The sequence below is a fragment of the Sturnus vulgaris genome, chromosome 14, assembly GCF_052056855.1.
Source record: "Sturnus vulgaris isolate bStuVul1 chromosome 14, bStuVul1.hap1, whole genome shotgun sequence".
Lineage (NCBI taxonomy): Eukaryota > Metazoa > Chordata > Aves > Passeriformes > Sturnidae > Sturnus > Sturnus vulgaris.
Genome location: NC_142256.1, coordinates 5917713 through 5937208, shown reverse-complemented (window position 1 = coordinate 5937208; position 19496 = coordinate 5917713). Strand labels below are relative to the sequence as shown.

Genomic DNA, 19496 nt, shown 5'->3' with positions numbered 1-19496 from the left:
CTTCTCAAGTAGCCTTTTCCCCTGTTCTCTCCACCCAGCCATGTCTGTTTTTATCAGTGCCTTTGTTGGCTAAGTCAACTTTTCCAGGAAAGGCAGCCTGGCTGGGCTCTGCTGCTCCCCAGCACGCTGTCCTTGCTGAAGGTGATCTCCCTGTGGCACTCATGGGACAGAGGGGGCTCTGGGCTGGTGCCCCTCACTTGCACTGAGGCTGGTGAGATCTGGTTCAGTGCTGCTGTGCTGGAGCTCATCGTGTTCTGCTTGGCCATCCCCAGGGATGAGGGCTGGTGTTGAGTCCCATCGTGGGCTGTGCTGTGAAACCCCCAAATGCTGGCCCTTCTCCCATGGCTCCTCTTCTCTCTGCTCTTGTTTTCAGCTCTGGGGACTCCCATGGTTGCCCCTTGGCTGGAGCCAGCTTAGCCCAGCCCTCACTCCTTGGTGCTCGTGTTCTGTCCCTGGCTGGAATATCAGTGGGAGCTCCAGCCTCAGCACAGGGGAAGGGATACTGGTTTAAATTTCAACTTTGTGTTTTCCCAAGGTACCAGCCTTCCCATCCTGCTTGGGAATGAGCAGCCAAGTCCTGTCCAGTGGGAAATGAGGTCGGGCAGTGTGTGCCTCCAGCCCTTCCTCTCCTGGACCTATGAGCTCCCAGAATTGCAGATACACTGGTGGCTGGTTGGTTGTTTTTTCCAAGGTCTGGGCATGTTATTGACCCTTCCATGCAGCCCCAGGGACAGTGGTGGGGTTGATCCTGCTCGGTGAAGCTCCCCCTCTAAACCAGGAGCTCTGCCTGGATATGTGGTCGCTGTGGGTAAGCAGAGCCCGAGCTGCTGAATTATTAAAGGGTGTTCTCAAAGCATCCCTTGTACCCTCATGGAAATGACTGAGGACAAAGAGTCAGAGGAGAATTGGCAAATGGAAATCTCAATTAAAAAGATATCGCTCGGGCAATGAGGTTGATGTGCTGAGCAGCTTCCCGAGGCTGATGGATGTTTTGGGGAGGTTACAGGAAATTTATGGAGGCTTTTTAAAATTGTGGATGTGTTTTCCTTTGTTCTTCTGAGGCTAAAAGAAACAGGAGCTAGAACAGGCTGTTTTGGGAGGTGCTGTTGTTTTTGCAAGCTTTTTTTGTAAATCAGGTCGCCTCCTCTACTACTTTCATGATAAATGGAACAATACAGGAGCAATTAGACTTTAAACTATTCATGAGATCGAAGCCAAGTAACGTGATTTAATCTTTCTTTTGCATGTCTTTAAGCTGTGGTTTCATTCAAGTGTTTGAGCTTTGTACTTGTACTGTATAATCTCTGGGTTTAGCAGATGATTTTTTTTAAAAATGCCTGTGGTTTTTTATTAGATCTGTTTTCTATGAGTTGTTTGTGTTTACTTTGTGGCTTCAAGTTATCTTCAGCAAACATGAAAGGAGAGGTTTTTTTTACTAGTTAGTTCTGGTTTTGGTGCTTTCTGGAACTGTAGTAAATCAAATGGTGGTGGTTTTTTAGTTTTTCTTCTGCCACTGTTTTTTTTTTTTCAGGAAACAGGGCCAGAAGGTAGCACAGACACTTGCTTTCCATATGGGGGATATAATTAAACACTGTTTGCAGCTGCCCTAGAAATATTCCCCTTGAAGTGGCTGCAGAGCACAGGTTCACCTCTCCTGTTGAACTCAGTCTAACTCCATTAATTTTTACCCAGGCTTGCTAATTTTTATCCAGGTTTGCAGTTCTTATCCAGTGCCATCTGGGTGCTGTGCCTGGTGGTGTGGTGGATTCCAAGAAAATGGGGAGGGGAGGTGAAGAGGAGCCTCTCCCCAGGGCAGGCAGGGGTGATTGTGCTGGGCAGGGACTTCCCTGGGAGAAGGGCACAGATGGAGCAGGGGAAAGAGGCACGAAGGGACACTTGCCTGAACTCAGATGGAGAATTTGGGGACTGCTGTGGGCTGCAGATGTAATTCTGCCATCTCTGCTCCAACAGCTTCAAGTCATCAATATGTTGGGTTATTAATTGCATCCATGGGCATTTTTTACTCCTGGCCTGATGCCTTCAAATCATACCCGTTCTTATCTCCTCAAAGATAAATTTTCAGTGAAACACCAAGACTCAGGTGACCTTCCATGGGCACACAGTTGGGCTTTTGAAATTTGGGCAGTTTAAGAAAATAGCCATTATCCACCCTAATGCCTTGATTTCAGAACTGCTGCTTCTGGCAGCACGTGGGCTTCAGAAAAGGGGCAAGTGTGGGAATTTTGGGTTCCAGCAAAGCATTTGGCAGAACACATTCACGTGTGGGATTCTCCCTGGCATGAGAAGGGTGGTGCTACAGCAGCCCTCTGCCCTGCCAGGTGTGCCCCGTGTGGGTGCAGGGGCCACCTGGACCTGCCCTGGGGGCCACCTGGACCTGCCCCAGGGCAAAGCCAGCACAGGGAGCAGCTCCAGGGATGCTCCTGGCAGAGCAGCCTGGGTTGCCTCATCTCTATCTCCTCTGATTTGTGTTTGACTCCCTGGTTTGTGTTCCAGCTGAGCTCCTTCAGGAGAAGTCAGGTTTGGATGCCCTGCTGAAAGATTGACTCACTGGGCTTGGTTGGGCTGGGGGAGTGAGCAGGAGCTCTGCACTGAGGCCTGAAACATTGCAGGACAGACCTGCATCTTTGGGGATGCAGATAGGAGAGTGGCTCTGCTCAAAAATGTTTCCTTGCCTCCTTCCCCTCAGCTCCTGGTGTCTGCAGGGTCCTCCTGGTGCTGCTGGTGTCTGCCAGCTGCTGGCAGCTCTCCTGGGTTACAGGGACAAGGCACAGCAGATGGGTCTGTGGTCACCTGCAGGAATCCCTGGGTCCTTGGTGGGGGAATGCAGTGTGGCTTCCCTGGCACTGTCCCCTCTCCGTGCCCAGTCTGACCCTGCTGATCCCTGCACACAGCTCTGCTTCTCACACAAACACCACAGCTCCAGCCCAGGGAGCTGAGAGAGTGCCTATGAGGGGAGTGCAGTTGTTTATTTTTTGAATAATCCATTTGGCAGGTTTGGCTCTAAACAGCCAGAGAATCTCTGGCTTTTGCCTGCACCAGCTCACTCCAGCCCTGTGGGCTGTGTAGAACCCCACCAGGCAATGAGGCAGCTGCTTGAATTGCATCCAAGTAATATTTCCTTTTTTTTTTTTTTTTTTACCATCAGAATTAAAATTTTTCATGAAAGGCAGTCGGAAAAAGTCGTCTAAATCCTCTGCCTGCTAATCTGCATATTTTATAATTTTCCCAAAAGCCTGGCAGTTATTCCCTAAATCTGCCTCTAAGTCTCTGTGTAGAGCCATTATTAAGACATAGCAATCTATTAATGACCCAGCCAGGGCTCGGGCTGGGCTCATCAAAGTGAGAGCTTTTAATTGCTGAGCTCAGCCAGCACCTTGCTGCAGGTGTCTGGTGTGCTGTGGGAAGGTGTGACACCACGGGGAGGTTGGGGGAATGGGAAATGGAATGCTGTGGTTTTTGGGAGCCTGGCCAGACCACGGAGGGAGGGCTGGGATGCTCTGTGGAGTTACAGTGCCACTGTCAGCTGGCACTGCACTCACCTGTGCAGGTGATGCTGGAGGGATTGCAGGCTGAGAGCCCTCCTGGGAGCTGGTGCAGGTAACTCAGTGTGGCTTTGTCAGCCAGCACACCACACCTGCATTTGGGTTCTGCTCTGCTCTGAGGCTTCACACACCCCGTGCTCTCTGTGGGTAGTCAGGAAATCCTTGCCTATACTTTTCTAGAAGTGCTTGAAGCACAACTCCGTGGTTTCCATGCCAGTGCCTGTGAGTGGCAAGCCCCGACCCTGCTCCGTGCCAGCAGCACAGGCAGGGGAAGCTGTCACTTCCTCCCTGGGCTGCAGGGATGTCCCCAGGCACGCCTGGCTCCAGAGCCTGCACAGGAGCACCAGACCTGGGGACATCAGTGCCAGCTGCCTGGCACTGCCCTGCATGGATGGATGGCTCTGTCTCCTGCTCCTGGGGCACAAGTTGGTGATGAGACTGTGGCTGGCACCTCTGTCATGCAGCAGGTACATCAGGGAACGTTTTTGGGTCTGGTTTGTAGTTTGGAAGATTGGCTGTTTGCTGCTGTGGTGGTGTGGCTGGGAGGATGGTGGCATTCCCCAGCTGGGAGTGTGTGCCAGCCCTGCCCAGCTTTGCTGCTCACTGCTGGGGTGCTGCTGGCTCTGCTGGGAGGTGCAGGGTGTGAGAATCCTCCTGCTCAGGCAGCAGCCCCTGGAGGTGTGAGGATGGCTGTAGGCAGAGTGGTCAGCACACCTCCCCAGGTATAGGCATGGTGTAAAACACTGCTTTAATTAAAGCTGCTGCAGACATGGGTGGGGAACAGGGGAAGGGAAGAGCTGCTGCTTTCTTTGGGCAGATCCTGCTCCTGATGGAACAGGATCCATTCAGTTGTTGCTATTCCAGGTCCACCATTTTTAACTGTTTAAGTTTTTGGGTTTGACACTTTCCCCAAGCAGCAGTTAGTCCCAGGCCTTCTCTCTTAGCATGTTTTTCTCCAGAGCCCCTTTTCTGTAGCTGGGTTTTGTGTGCACCTTGCCAAGCTGCCAATGCTGAGCCAGATCCAGGCACTGCCAGAGCATCCATCTGCAGCAGGCTGAGCCCGTGCTGGGCAGCTGACATGGGACAGGGATTTGGCGTTTTTGACACCTGCTCTGGTGGGTTTCAAAGCAAGCAGGCTGTGGGGCTGAGGATTAGTTTGACTCAGTGGCGTGTGAGGAATGCCTGCTGGTGTTTCAGCAGCCCTGCTGCCTGCTAATGCCCTCAAAGCATGGACTGTGACAAAGGTCTTCCCTCTTCATGTTTGAAAATTCAAAACCTGAACTCTAAGGAAATCTTACCCTGGTCTAACACCACTCTTTCCCCCTCACCCCTCTTCCCCCATTTGCTCTCAGTAGTAATTTTAAATTCACTGTGTAATTTTAAGTTCAGCATCACCAAATGCTTCCTGGTGCCAGCCAGGTCTTCTCCCTTGGCTGTGAGCGTCTGTGGCAAGGACACTTTGTTGCATGAAAGGGGGGGACCTGGACAGAATGAAAAGCTGATTTTTAAACTATTGCACAGTTGTGTTGGTTTTGAAAATAAAGGTTTCTGGTCCATTGGGAAACTTGAGTGTGCTGGGCTGGCCAGAGCTGAGGGTGATGGTGCTGCCTCAACCACTGAGAGCTCCCAGTGCAGGGACCTGCCTGGCCTGGGCTTTGTCACACGTGGGGAAAGGTTTTAAAAGGAGTTACAAGAAGCTGGAAATTGGATGCTGAAGAGTCACATTAGAATAGAGGAGTTCTGGTACTTTTGATACATTCAGGTATGTTGTTTACTGTGTGCTGGCATCCTTTGGGTGCAGAGGACCTGTCTGTGGTTTGCAGGTGTTGTCCCCTCCCGTGGGTATCCTGGAAGGGCTCTGGGGTGCCGGGGTCTCTGCTAGAGCCCCGTGTTGCTGATCACAGACGTCTCCTGGCTTTGCTGGGGCTGCTGTCCTGCAGAGCAGCCCTGCTGGGGTTATTTCACTGCAATTCCCTCATGCTGCTGTGGAGCAGCGGGGCTGTCACCAAACCCCCGTGGCACATTCACTTGTGACATCTCATTCTGCTTTAAATTAAAGCCCCAGCAAGCCCAGCTGGCTCCCCAGCAGCCTGTGTGTCATCCTGAGGAGTTTGTGGTGTGAAGCTGTCTGCTTCATCATTCGTGATTTTAGCTGAGATTTTTTAAATAGCAGAAGCAGACCCGTTTGGTTTTTTGAGCTGAGTACTAAATCTGTGTGTGCCAGTGTGGTGCTGAGACATTTTGCAGGGGCTGGAGGGTTGGACAGAAGAGTGAGTGCAAGGGAGGGTGCAGTTGCCATCATCCTCCGTGCAATGAATAAACCAGAGCTGAAGGATTCTCCAGGACTAGCAAGAGATGTAGAGATGCCAAATTATATTCCTGATGATTTGAAGTGCTTGATAAAGACATATCCTCCTTCCAGGAGGAGAAATAAGGTGGCACAGGCTGCAGATGCAGGCACAGGTGTCCTGCACAGGGTGACCGAACAGGTGACACAGTGACCTGTCCTGCTGCCTGTAGGGTGGGTGTGGTCCTGGCAGCTGCTGCTGAGCAAAGGTGTGTTTCAGGCTCAGCACATCCTTGCTTTTACTGAAATAACCGTGTGCTGTTGTTGATTCTGTGTGCTTTGGGGCAGAGGGGTGAATTCCTGAGCTATTGCCAGCGAACAGCACGGCGTGCTGAGAAGCTGGCAGCCGTGGATGTGAATGTCGGAGTTGTTTTGAGCTAAAAGCTGTGTTTTCCTTTGCTGGCTGCCCTGACAGTGTGCTGGGGAGGAGAAGAGGGTGGGCACACGCACCGTGGTGGTCGGGCACCGCCCTGTCCCGGACACCGAGGCGTACGTGGCACAGAAGTTCTGCGACAACAGGATCGTCTCCTCCAAGGTGAGCTGGCCCAGGGGCAATGTCTGCTCGGTTCCTGCTCTGTGCTCACCCTGCTGCTGCCTCTGGCAACCCAGAGAGGCCAAATTCCTCAAGGATGGGTGCAGAGGTGCCAGTGGAGCAGCCTGGTACAGCCCTTACTCACAGCTCCAGTCTCTCTCTTAGTAATTTTTTTTTTTTCCCATCCTATCCATGCTAGTGGGGATATGGAAAAGCTTCTTTCTTGTAGTCTGGATGAGAGCAAAGCACATGGACACATTGATTTTTGTGGGGTTGGGGTTTTTTTTAGGTTTTTATTCAAAGTTTTCTGGCAACCCCTTTGGGAGGAAAAGACAGATTAGGTTTATAATACAGCATGAGATAACAGCAACTCAAATTTGTGAAAGGGAGTGGCATTATTTTATAAAGGGACATAAAAATTATTCCTTCTTTTTTTTTTTTTTTTTTTTTTGTTCTGTGGGATTTTTCCTTCTTGAGATAGGACAAAAATAACCATTCTCTGTTTACCCCTTTGGATGAAAGGGGGGGGAAACATTCATATGGTATTAATGCAGCTTTTGTTGATGGTGGAAAACTGTGATGACACCCATCTGCCTTCTGCTTCGCTTTTTCCCGTGACATTCATGAAGCTATTTCAAAAGATTTGGAGCCAACTCGAGTAAAATATCAAACAAGTGGCATTCATGTTGTCAACACAGCTGGAAACGTTTCCCAGTGCTCAGGATTCACTTGGTGATGCTCAGCACACACTTAGGCTCCAGCTCTGCTCTACTTGAGCTGCAAGGAGGTTGTTCCCTCTCCTTCCTTTCTTTCTACATCTTGGATCTTATCTGGTTTTTTTTGCATGTCTGGGTTTATTTTTGGGAAGAGTTATCAGTGTGGCCGTGTTTAACTTGTGGAGTGTTCCCACTGACGTTTCCCTGCAGTGAGGACACCTTCCCCCATCTCAGTCCCTCCCTGACAAATGATTTGCTTTAGCACTAATTTTAGTTCTTCCTTGATTTATTTTTTGAATGTTATGTCCTTGCTTTTTTTTCCCTTTTATATTTGCTAGGCCTGGGAGCTGACCAGTCTCTTTTATAATTAAATGGACATTGGTCTTGGGACTTGGCTGCTTATTTTTTTTTTTATTCCAGACAGACTGAAAGATAGATATTAGACCCATTATTTTCCATGTTGTTCTTAAATTCCATGTGCCTTCCAGAGTAAATGATTCAGCAGCCTTCTTAAAATTATAATGAAGCACAATCTAATGCTGAATTTGTAAGGGCAGCATGGCTTTTTTTTTTTTTTTTTGTTTTAAAAGCAGCTCTAATATGGTTTTGGCAATTTGGAAAAACAACATCCACTGTGGGTTATGTTGTAATGAAATCAAGTGTCTACCACTGCCTTTTTAGAAGTTGTTTCTCTGTGACACTTGTGGCTGCTCAGTGCTCCAGCAGGGACAGCTGGAGGCTGCAGCAGGAATTGGGAGCATTTGGAATCTCAGCACCCAGAGCTGCTCGGTGTCCTGGAGCCCTGCAGCTCTCTGTGCTCCCCCTGCCCCTCCTCTGCACCCTCTGGGGGTGCAGAGCATCCCCAAACTGCAGCTCTGCTCCCTGCCAGCCCCGGTGTGTTGGTGAGTGCCCCTCTCTCCCCACAGTACACCCTCTGGAATTTCCTCCCGAAGAACCTCTTTGAGCAGTTTAGAAGAATTGCCAACTTCTACTTCCTCATCATCTTCCTCGTGCAGGTAAGAGCTTTGATGCTAAGAGTGAGTTTTCTTTAGGCACTGATGGCAAACACAGCTTGAACAACAATTGAGCTTTAAAACTCTTAGTGCTTATAAGAGTTTGGGAATTTTTGAATTGGAAGCTGTGTTATAATTCTGCCACACCATCCAAGGCATAAAAATAATTAAAATAGATGGGGTCTGAATGACTGCTGAAACACTGAAAAAGCATCTTAATTCTAACTGTTAACATCATTCAACCACTGATGCTACACAATTAAGATCTATTTTTTTGTCACCATTGTTATTTGTTTCATAACTATATTTCCCCAAGTGATATGATATTTTTATGTCTCAGATATCATGAGTTTCAAGGCAAGCAGGGGAGATAGAATGAACTCAGTAAAATTCAGAAAATGCGTAAGATGAGTTTTGGAAACCTGAAGCTTCGGGAAGTTGCTCTGCATGGGCAAAACAGCAAATTTATTATAGGCACAAGCTTTTCCTGCTCTGCTTTTTGGCTTGGGGGAAGGGGAAAATCCTGAGGAATTTCATTTTCTGTTCTGTCATCCAAGCTGTCAAAATGCTCAGGGGCAAAGGGAGTTTGGGAGAATCACTGCAGTGCCTTTGCTCACCTTTTAAACCCTCAGCTCTGGGGCTGGAAATGGGCACCAGAGCTCCAGCCCAGCAAGGGCAAAGGGAAGCTGGGGCTGCTGCAGGGGTTCAGCACTGGGATCTCACTCTGTCCTCGGCTCCTGATGGAGCCAGGAATGCTTTGTCTGTGCAGTGAAGGGCTCTGCCTGCAGTCAGAGGCTGCTGCAGGAGCAGGGATCCCCAGCCATGGCTGTGAGAGCCTCCCCTGGCAGTGTGACATGAAAAGCCAATTTACTCCAGCGTCAGCTGGCTCGCCTCCATCTCCTCATTTCGCTGGCCTTGCTCCATTTTGTCAGCCCCAATTTGTAATTTGCCTTGAACTGAAGCGATACCCTGGAGTCAGGGTGTCCTTTTTGTGTAGCTGGCCACTTAGTGACGTGCTGTTACATTTCATCTATTGACCCTCTGGCTCTGGAGAACACGGAACATTCCTGATTATAACACAAACCTGCTTTCAGTCTAGCTGCTTGCCCATTTTAGGCCCAGGTGGGAGAAGAGCCTGGCTGTTCCTCCTGGTCTTTATTCTGTGGGCACCTCTAAAATCGGGAAGCAGCTCTCCTGGTCAGAGAACAAACAAACCCAGCTGGGCACAGCCCAGGCTGACAGCAGTGACCACTGTAGAGCAGCCCCTGCCCCCAGCTACTTGTCATTCTGGAGATGTCACCTGCCTTAAAAAGGCACCCAGGGCCACTCCATGCAATATAACTACCGAGGGTTATAGCTTGAAAACCTCTGTCTTAAATGTTCATGCTTAGCTTTAAATTTCTGTGAATGAATGGGGCTGTCCCAGCTGGTTGCTGCATGAGGAGTGGAGGGTCACAGTGCTGGAGGAATCCCTACCTGCAGTGAAACTCTTTATCTAAACACCTGCTTCTCTGGGACCCCAGACCCTGCTCTTTGTCAGACACAGTCTGGGCATTAATCATGAAGCAGGCTGCCCACAGACAGGGACACAAGGGGGCTGTTCCTTGGGTTCAGCTCTCACAGCACCTGCAGGAATCTCCTGGTGGAAGGGCTGGCCTGGGGTGCCACAGCCCAGGTGTGTCTGCAGACAGGACAGGTGGCAATGGCTGTGTCAGGAGCTGCAGCAGTGAGAAGAGGATGAGGAGGAAAATGCAGAGAATTTCTGGAATGTGGTCCTTAGTGTCCTGAGGACTCTTGTAAGAAGAAACTCTTAAGTAACAGGAGGACTTTGTCACTTTTAAGTGCGTTCAAATTAAGCTTTGAAGTCCTAAACCAGTCCCAAAATAGTTTCAGGAGTCTGCCTTAGTCCTGGCTTGTTGCTTGTGTGTCCCTCAGCTTTTCACCAGCTACAAAGGGGAGAAGCAGTGTCTAGCCACAGGGATTTTGCAGGGAGTCCAAACTCCAAATGCATATATGAATTATTCTAGGCACTTCATCTGATATTGGGTTCCTATATCTGTAATCCTATATCTATGTGGACAGAAATTGTATTTTTTTGACGTAAATGCATACAATTGCATCTTGTCTAGTGCAGGAAACTCTCCTGGGCAGCAGGAGATCCTCAGCTTTGCCCCTCTCAGCAGAAAGCCCAAGTTCTTTTTGGATTCCCAAGAATTTTTGTCCACTTCTGTCCAGTTTTTGCAGGATAACCTTTGGCTTACTGGCCATCCCCTGTGCAGTGTCTGTGTGACATTTGGCACTGTCCTCACTTTAGGCTGTTCCTCCAAAGTGGGGTTTCTACCAGACTTTCAGCTTGGAGACATTTTACACCCATTTGAGTGAGCCAGGGCTCACTGTACCTGGAAATATTTTTGGTGTTTATCTTGGTTTAGCCTTAATTCATCTGCCATTTATCTGGCTGCTTCTTGTGGTGTATCTCTTCCACTTGAGAATCTTCTGGCTTTTCTCTCTGGCTTCAGTAGTGCAGGGCAATATTGCAGTGAACAGCATTTCATGGTCAAAAATGTCCACGTAGCTGATAAGAGGAGCCCTGCCCTCAACACAGCTTTTCACAGGCAGCCTGGAACAATAAATATCCAAATGCTGCTGGTGGAGAGCGTGCTGGGGAAGCACAAACAAGAGACAAAGTCCCTTTGTGGGGACACAAAGCCTTTCTGCTGAGTTTCCCCATCCCTTTCATCAGAGCCCTCATCATCTGCCTCTCGTGCTCCCATTCTCTCCAGGAGAGCAGGAAAAATGACCAAAAGTTTGTGGTGTTTTGGTTTGGAAGGTGGAAAGTGCTTCCCTCCCATTTATGAACCCGTCCTGCCTTTCTTACCCTTTGAGCCAAGTCCTGGTAGTGTCAGGAGGAGCAGTGGTGTCCCTCAGCCTGAAGGTTTAATTAAAGATCCAGGGGCTTGGTGCTGGCTTGAGCCCTGGGCTGAGCTCAGGAAGGATCCAGCTCTGTGCCCCAGGGCCCCTGTGCAGCCATGGTGCTCTGAGCTCCAAATCTGAGAGCTTAGAGACAAAGCCTGGATTTCTGCTTTACTGCAATATTCATGTTCTGTTCTGCAGTGTATTTCATAGGTAATTTGGGATGATGGGTGTTATTTTTAGCCTCCCAATGTCCGTGGTTCAGGATGGCTGGTGCTGCCCTCCCTTTCCCAAGCAGCCCTTTCTCCTGTGCTGGGCTCTGACCTGCCCTCAGTGGCTCAGCAATGCATTTTTGTCTCTGCAGGTGATCGTGGACACCCCAACCAGCCCCGTGACCAGTGGCCTCCCACTCTTCTTTGTCATCACTGTCACAGCCATCAAACAGGTACAGGGTCAGTGTGGGGAGGAGAGGATGAGACAGGTGGAGAAGGTGGATTCTGAGTGTATTTAAACATCTCTAACACGTGCAGGTGCGTTTGGTGCAGCCTCCCTAGGGGTGAGACAGGCACTGGTGCCCCTCAGGAGAGGCTGAATTTCAGTGTGGGCATTGGTGTGTCCTGTCCTGGCACTGCACAGCATCCCTGTGCTGCTGAGAGCAGCAGCGAGGGGCAGTGAAGCTTTCTGCTCTAGCTCTGGTGTTACTTGGACGCTTTTTTCTCTTGGAAACACTCTTTGAGTCCTTGCAGAGATGTGCTCCAAATACACCCACACCCTGCTCCCGTGTTGGTAGGTGGAAAGGACAGGTTCTGTTCACCCCCTCAGCTAGTCCTGAAAACGTGTAATCCTCATCTCCTTGCAGTGTTAAAAGACCTCTTGCCTCCCATCACAGGCACACATGCCATTTAAAATTTCCTGCTTGAATAATAAAAGAAGTTTCTTCTACGGGGGCTGGAAAGGGAGAGCTAGAATAAAATCTATCTGCTTCAAATCTCAATGTTTTATTCTTCCAGTAAAGGCTGAAGAGGAAGAGACTCATCCTGCATTACCATAGGAAGGAGTTGTAGGCTGCTGGGTGTATTTTTCATATTATCAGTCTGTTCTTAGCAAAGCTGAGAATAATATAAATATGTTACAGTAGTTTGGCTGCTCGTTGCATGCCCTGCATATAGATTATTTTTGTGTTATTTTAATCTGTTCTGAATCTGTCAAATATGCATATTGAAGTTTTTAAAATAAATTGATTCAGTCTGAGCTACTGTGGTTGATGTTTTGTCAGGCATGAAGGAGGTCTGGGGACGGTTATTCATTGTTTTCATGTGTCCCTCTCATCCTCACTCCTCCTTTTGCAGTAGTTTGCTCACTGTTTCACGAGTTTGTTGCCTGTGTCTGTGCCTTAGGGGTACGAGGACTGGCTGAGGCACAGAGCTGACAACGAGGTGAACAAAAGCAACGTCTTTGTTGTCGAAAATGCAAAGCAAGTGCGGAAGGAGAGTGAAAAAATCAAGGTAATGTTAACGGAGAGCCTGGAAGTGGCTCTCAGTGAGGCTGGTGGGAGCACAGAGCTGTGAGCTGAGGGGACAGGGGAGGGCTGGGCTGGCTCAGAGCTGCCCCAGCCTGCTCACCTACACATGAGAAGCTGCCAGAGCTGCTCCCAGTGAGGGAGTGAAGCTGCCTTTGATTGCTTTTGAAAAGCTGTCTCACAAAAGCTGTACCAGGGCTGACTAGTGACAGATCTGTCAGCATCCTGCACTTCTCCAGGACAGGCAGTCCTCTTCTATTTCCAACTCTCCCAAGGACACCAGGAAAGTACACTTAGCTTTGATGTTAATTTATCACACCACACTTCAGGCAAGTACAGTCTCCTGTTCCATCAAAGATTTAGCAGAGAAATGGCCCCTGGCAGTGCCAGGGCGAGGGGGGGACTGTCCCCTGGCAGTGCCAGGGCGATGGGGGGGACTGTCCCCTGGCAGTGCCAGGGTGAGGAGGGGACTGTCCCCTGGCAGTGCCAGGGCGAGGGGGGGACTGTCCCCTGGCAGTGCCAGGCAGAGAGGGGACTGTCCCCTGGCAGTGCCAGGGCGATGGGGGGGACTGTCCCCTGGCAGTGCCAGGGTGAGGAGGGGACTGTCCCCTGGCAGTGCCAGGTGGGTGCTCAGGGATCTGTGCTCATCTTGCACCCCAGTTTACCTTTCAGCCAAGGTGATTTCTTCTAGGCTTTGAGAGAAACTAAACCATGATCATCTAATAAAAACTGAGAGGATTTTCAATGTAAATGTTTCCTTTCTCCTAGGTTGGAGACATAGTAGAAGTGAAAGCAGATGAGACCTTCCCCTGTGATTTGATATTTTTGGCCTCCAGCAGCACTGATGGGACCTGTTATGTCACCACAGCAAGCCTGGATGGAGAGTCCAATTTCAAGGTAAGGGGCTGGGTGTGGCACCTGTGCTTGGGGACCTGGGGATGGTGGCACTGCTGGCCAGGTGGGGGCTGCCATGAGCCCATCCCTGTGCCCCTGTGCTCTTTAGCAGCTGCTGCCTCTTGTCAGCTTGCAGTGCAGCCCTGGGGGTTGTTTGTGCTCTGTTTTGTCTCCAAGGGCCATTTGTGCTGGCCCTGCCCCACGCTGGATTGCCATGTATTGATGCAGGCAGTGTTTGTGCTCCCCTGCTCCAGCCACACTCTGAGCTCTGGTGGTTCAGGGCAGCAGTGCCTGCAGCTCTCCAGCACCTGCCAACACTCCTGTTACTTAACCAAGCATTTCCAGTGAGATCTGGGACTTCCTGGAGGCAGCATGTCCACATTCATTTGGGGAATTTTCCACCAGCATGAGAAAAGCATCACTTCTGGGATTTTCTCTCCTTTTCCCTGGAGCAAGCAGTGAAACTTAATACTGGTCTTGCTCAGGATGAATATCTTCAGTTTATTTTCTTTCTCTATCTCCCCTTCTCTAAACTAGGGAAAGAAGCAACAAGACAGACCTTATATATGTCAGAAGACATGAACATTTGGTTGCACTTGAGTTTGATAAATGTTTATACAGATACTAGCAGCTGCAGTAGTAGGACTGGAAGATGCTTTAAAATGACAGGATTCATTCCAGTGTACTCTGAAGTCAGTGGGAATGCCACTGTGGATCTGATGGGTTTTTCTGGGATTTGTGGCTCTTCTCTCTGGGCAGCTCTCAGTTGGTGCTGGATAACCTGTGTGGGAGCTGGTGGCACAGAACTGGTTCCACTGGGCAGGAGGAGCTGGAGCTTTGAAGTGGCTTGAGGCCAAAAATAGCAAGGCATGTTCAAAGGCTATTGCTTATTTGTGTCAGGTGTATTCTATGCATGAGGTCACATTACTTTTGCAGAATCTTGGCTCTTAGTAACTTGTGAGTCCTGGGATGTGATGCTGAGTTTCTATATCAAGCACTGGGGTGTTTCTTTCTTGGTTTATGGATTCCTGTAGGTGACTGGGAGCTGCCTCCTGTTTCATGAGGAGGTGAAGATGAGTTTGAAGGGGAAGAGGGAATAGAAGAGCCAGTTCTGTTTGGGGAAATAGAGCTAACATTAGGAACCAGGGTTTGCTGCAGAAGGGGATGAGGGAAGCATGCTTGGGTAATCACCAAACCTCATCTGCAGGGCTATCTGCTGCCTTCCTGCTGGGGATTTTTCTGCTGTTTGGTACGTGTCAGGTTGAGGTATGGGAAAGACACCTGACTAAGTGGAACTGGAATAGAGCTGTAAAAGAGATTTTTGCCAGGGCTCTGTCTTTGAAGCACAAATCTTTGGCTGTATGTCAGCTAAAAGAACATGTGTTTTCTAAATGCACCAGGGGATGTAAAGATGATGGAATTGATTGGGAGGTGGCTTTGAAACATCACTCAATGACTGCACAGTGTCTGTGCTGAGGGCAGATTGCAAACCCCCACACAAAGGCTGTGTTTGGTACTGGGCACTGCAGGAGCAGTTCTGGCTTGTGCTTCACAAAGGCTCAGATCTACACCAGAGATCCACACGTGCTGGAGCATTTTCAGCTGGAGAAGCCAGGCAGGCTGGCAGAGCAGAGGGTGGGGATTTCTGATGCCATGGCTCTGTGTGTGTGTGTGTGTGTAACACAGCAGTGCCTCCCGGGATGTGCAGGGGAGGGGACGAGCACGGCAGGAGCGGAGGAAGAGCTTTAATGAATTTGTTTATGAAGATGGATTGAGGCAGCCTGCCGTGACTTGGAGCTCTGAGCAGCTCCTATAAATAGAGCCTGAAAGGCAGAGAGCAGATCCTTTGTGGGCTTTTCAGTTAATTATGAGAGATGAACCTTTGCTGCAGCAGCTGCTAAAAATAGCTCAGAGTCTGCCGGTGCTCTGCCTGATCCCTGGGGCTGGGGCTGGGGCTGGTTACCATCAGGAGCCAGGACAGGTGATCCCTGGGGCTGGGGCTGGTTACCATCAGGAGCCAGGACAGGTGATCCCTGGGGCTGGGGCTGGGGCTGGTTACCATCAGGAGCCAGGACAGGTGATCCCTGGGGCTGGGGCTGGTTACCATCAGGAGCCAGGACAGGTGATCCCTGGGGCTGGGGCTGGTTACCATCAGGAGCCAGGACAGGTGATCCCTGGGGCTGGGGCTGGGGCTGGTTACCATCAGGGGCCAGGACAGGTGGTCTCCAAGCCCCTTCCCAGGGCTACCTGCACCCCAACCAGGGAAAACCAGGATGCTGTGCTTTTGGGGGATGCCATGCTTTTGGTGATGCCTTACTGAGGGACACCCAGCAGCTCCTGCTGCTGTGGCTTCTCTTAAGTGTCAGTGACTTCATTTTTGCTGAGAGATGCTTCAGCTGCTTTTTGGGAATGTGGTGGGGGCCTGGGAGAGCTGCTGGTGCTGACAGGCTTGTGCACAGAGACGTTTTAAGTGATGGGGCATCAAATTTGGGGATGGGATTGTTGCTAAGGTTGGTGGTGACACTGCCTGTGCTCCTGTCCCAGACTCACTATGCAGTGAGGGACACCACTGTGCTCTGCACTGATGAAGCCATCGACACCCTCACGGCCACCATCGAGTGTGAGCAGCCACAGCCTGACCTCTACAAGTGAGTCTGTCCCTCCTGCGTCCCCTCCCTGACCCCTCCGAGTCAGTCTGTCCATCCTGTGTCCCCCTGTCATGGTGTCACCCCCTGAGACCCCTCAGCACCATCCCCAGAGCCATCTGCAGCTCAGCAGAGCAATCATTGTCTGTGCATCAGAGACCAAAGGGTGTCCCAGGGCAGGGATGAGCCTCCTGTGCATGGGCATGGCAAAGTTTTCCAAGCTCAGAGTCTCGGCAGCCAGGTGTCCCTTGTGCAGCTCCTCCCTGGTGGGGTGACCCAGGTGTCCCTTGTGCAGCTCCTCCCTGGTGGGGTGATCCAGGTGTCCCTTGTGCAGCTCCTCCCTGGTGGGGTGACCCAGGTGTCCCTTGTGCAGCTCTTCCCTGGTGGGGTGAGCTGGTTTTGCTCAGCTCAGCACTGGGAATGGTCCATGCACCACTGCAGTGTCTGTGGTTACATCCCTTGCAGAAATGGGTGTGTAAACATCCCTGGGGAGAGTGTGGCTGCTCCCTGTCCTGAGCACGGCCTCTGTGCTCATTGAACTCTCCAATTCACTTGTTTCTGTGTTTGCTTCCATTTCCTGTCAATGACTCTTCTTTGGTGTGTTTGTAATACAAGTTTCTCCTATTTTATCACAGATTTGTTGGGAGAATTATCATCTACAGAAGTAACCAAGAGCCTGTAGCCAGGTTGGTCAGTTGGCCCTCCTCAAAGGGGTTGGGCATCTACAGAGAATTTCAAGGATCTTGAGTTTGTCCTGCCATCATTTGGGAATTTTTTTTCTTTAACCATTCCAAAGATTTCATTCTAAAAGGAGATATCTCTTCTGCCATCCTGTGATTTGTTTGAGCCCCCTTTGGGGAAGCAGGGACCACCTGGTCATGTCCTGCCCTGCTGATGGGGCACAAATGTACCAGGCAATGACAAAATATTGTCATTCAAAGGTAAGCAAAAACTCAAACATCAGTCAGAGCGTTTCACAGAAAAAAAATGGGTAAATAAATGTTCAGAAGCCATCCAAAACAACTGGCCCTCAGCAGAGCATGGTGGAGGGGTTTGTGCTCTGGTGGGTCTGGTCATACCCTGGGAGCAGCAGAGGGTCTGCACAGGGAAATAAAAACACAAATGGGGCTGTCAGCTCTGGTGGTGCCATCGATTGGCTGGGCTGGAATGGACAGGCTTCTGATGATTTTAACACTGCATTTTTATATGAGTACTGGAATATTCTGGATCTGAACATTGTGCAGTTATTCCTCAAAGCTTTACTGAAAATCCCCCAACAAGAGTGGAACTTTGTGCATTGGGGATGGTATTTGTAAGATGAAATGGAAATGTAATTATATGTATAAGAGAAACTCAAGCAAGGCCCCAGTTTAACACAAATGATGTAATCAGATGTAAGGAACCTTTACTTATCTTTATATCCAATTTCTGATTCTAGTTTATAAGGTAGTTTGAATGTTCCTTGAGTGATGCCATGTTATTTCTTTTATATTTAGGTCTTTGGGTCCTGAAAACCTGTTGTTGAAAGGTGCTACCCTCAAAAATACCAAGAAGATTTATGGTGAAGTTATTTTTGTTTGTTTATTTAAACAGTTCAGATAAGTAATGACAAATGTAGATATTTCCTGTTAAATCTGGACTGAGCATACTTCTGTGCAGCCTGCCTACCTGGGCTGTGCAGCTGCAGCTTCCATGCAAGCTGGTTGCAATTTCAGGGTGAAATGAGGAGGTTTTGGTTCTGTGTGCAGGGCTGCTCGGTGCTGTCAGTTCACCAGAGCCGGTTTTTCTTTTTGCCTGGGACACGATGAGCAAAGATTTGTCCCCGGATCCTTTGCTGGGAGCAGTCTGAGCTCTGGTGATGGAGGGTGAGGGCTGTGATGGGAGACTGATGCTTTTCCTGGCTCTCTGTGGTCCTTGGGCCCTGCTCCTGCTCTGGGACACAGCAGTGACATGATTTAGCAGCCTCAGAGGTTTCTGGAGTTGAGCAGTCCTTGGGTGCTGCCCCTTCCCTCCCTGGGTTGGAGTTGGATGTAAACACTGATGCCCTGAGTGCCAGTCCCTAATGAGCCCTGCCTTAATGCCCTGCAGGAGTTGCAGTCTATACTGGAATGGAAACAAAAATGGCTCTGAACTACCAAGGGAAATCTCAGAAACGCTCTGCTGTGGAAAAGTGAGTATTTATGTTCAGAAAAAAATCGCTAAAACCTGTTGGGCTTGGGTTTTTAATGGGTGGCTTGTACAGAAATAATCCCCTAATCTGCTGCCCTTTGTTTCAGATGCTCTCTGATTGCATAGAAAAATCTGGGTATTTGGTAAAGCATATCTTGTAAGAAGCACCATCATTTAGTAGCTTTTCTTATTTGAAAACAAAATTAAGAAATGTTAAAAAATATGACCCCGACCTTCAATATCAGCAGTGTTAAAAGCACTTTCTTTGTAATTCTCTTCTTAAAAGTAAGGAAGTTTAGTTCCTGCCTATTGAACATGTTTTTCTCTATAAAAATAGCTGCAAGAATTTAAAAAAGAAACCTGTTTTTCAGATCTATCAACGCTTTCTTGATAGTGTATTTGTGCATCTTACTGGGCAAGGCCACTGTGTGCACAACTCTGAAATATGTCTGGCAGAGTAATCCATTTAATGATGAGCCTTGGTACAATGAAAAGACTAAAAAAGAGAGAGAGACATTCAAGGTGAGTGGATCTGGATTTCAGCACCTCCTCCAGCTTGACTTTTTCTGGCTGTTTTGTTTAATCTGGTAGTGCCTGCTCCAGCCCTGGGAGTCCTGCTTGCTCACACAATGTGCTGTTGTTTCCTTTGGTCTCTCCTGCTGTTTGTGTTTCCTTTGTGCCTCTCTCATGCTTGTGCACAGTGATATTTGTGTGGAGCAGGGCAAAGCATAAATAAATACTCCATGATATAGAAATGCAGCTGGTTTAACCTGAGTCCTCATCTGAACTCGAGCTGTCTTTCAGCTTTGAATAGGTAAACTTAAATTGAGGCCATGGCAGCCAGTTTGGTAAATTTGCTAAGATTTGGGCAGTGAAGCCTGAGACAGTGAGTGTGTGCAGAGATCTTGATGTGATGGGCTAAAAAATGAGTGTGTGCAGAGATGTTACTGCTCCTCTTGTACCTGTACCTGACTGGTCTCAAGCCACCTGCTCCTTTTTTCTGGTTATTTGGGGTCAGGACGAGCCTATAACAGATATTCTTAAGAGGAATATGCTTATGAAACGTGGTTATGAAGCAGTGAGATGTACTCTGTACCTGGTGGAGCTGCAGAGGACTGGGGGATTTTCTGTGCCAAAGGACAATGGGGTTTAGCCCTGTATCTGAGCTGTATTCATTTCCATGTT

The 19496-nt window shown here is 49.2% G+C and overlaps 1 protein-coding gene across 2 annotated transcripts in view; it reads left to right on the top strand.

The window, feature by feature from the left end:
* ATP11C (ATPase phospholipid transporting 11C (ATP11C blood group)) overlaps positions 1-19496 on the top strand; it is a 57197-nt gene that overhangs the window by 14609 nt on the left and 23092 nt on the right. For both annotated transcript variants that reach the window (XM_088173412.1, XM_014884981.2), the window contains 10 exons: positions 6326-6445; positions 8085-8174; positions 11449-11529; positions 12482-12589; positions 13372-13500; positions 16042-16145; positions 16778-16828; positions 17639-17703; positions 18231-18312; positions 18683-18833. In XM_088173412.1, coding sequence (XP_088029538.1) covers positions 6326-6445; positions 8085-8174; positions 11449-11529; positions 12482-12589; positions 13372-13500; positions 16042-16145; positions 16778-16828; positions 17639-17703; positions 18231-18312; positions 18683-18833 — 981 coding nt within the window. The remainder of the gene's footprint in view (positions 1-6325; positions 6446-8084; positions 8175-11448; positions 11530-12481; positions 12590-13371; positions 13501-16041; positions 16146-16777; positions 16829-17638; positions 17704-18230; positions 18313-18682; positions 18834-19496) is intronic.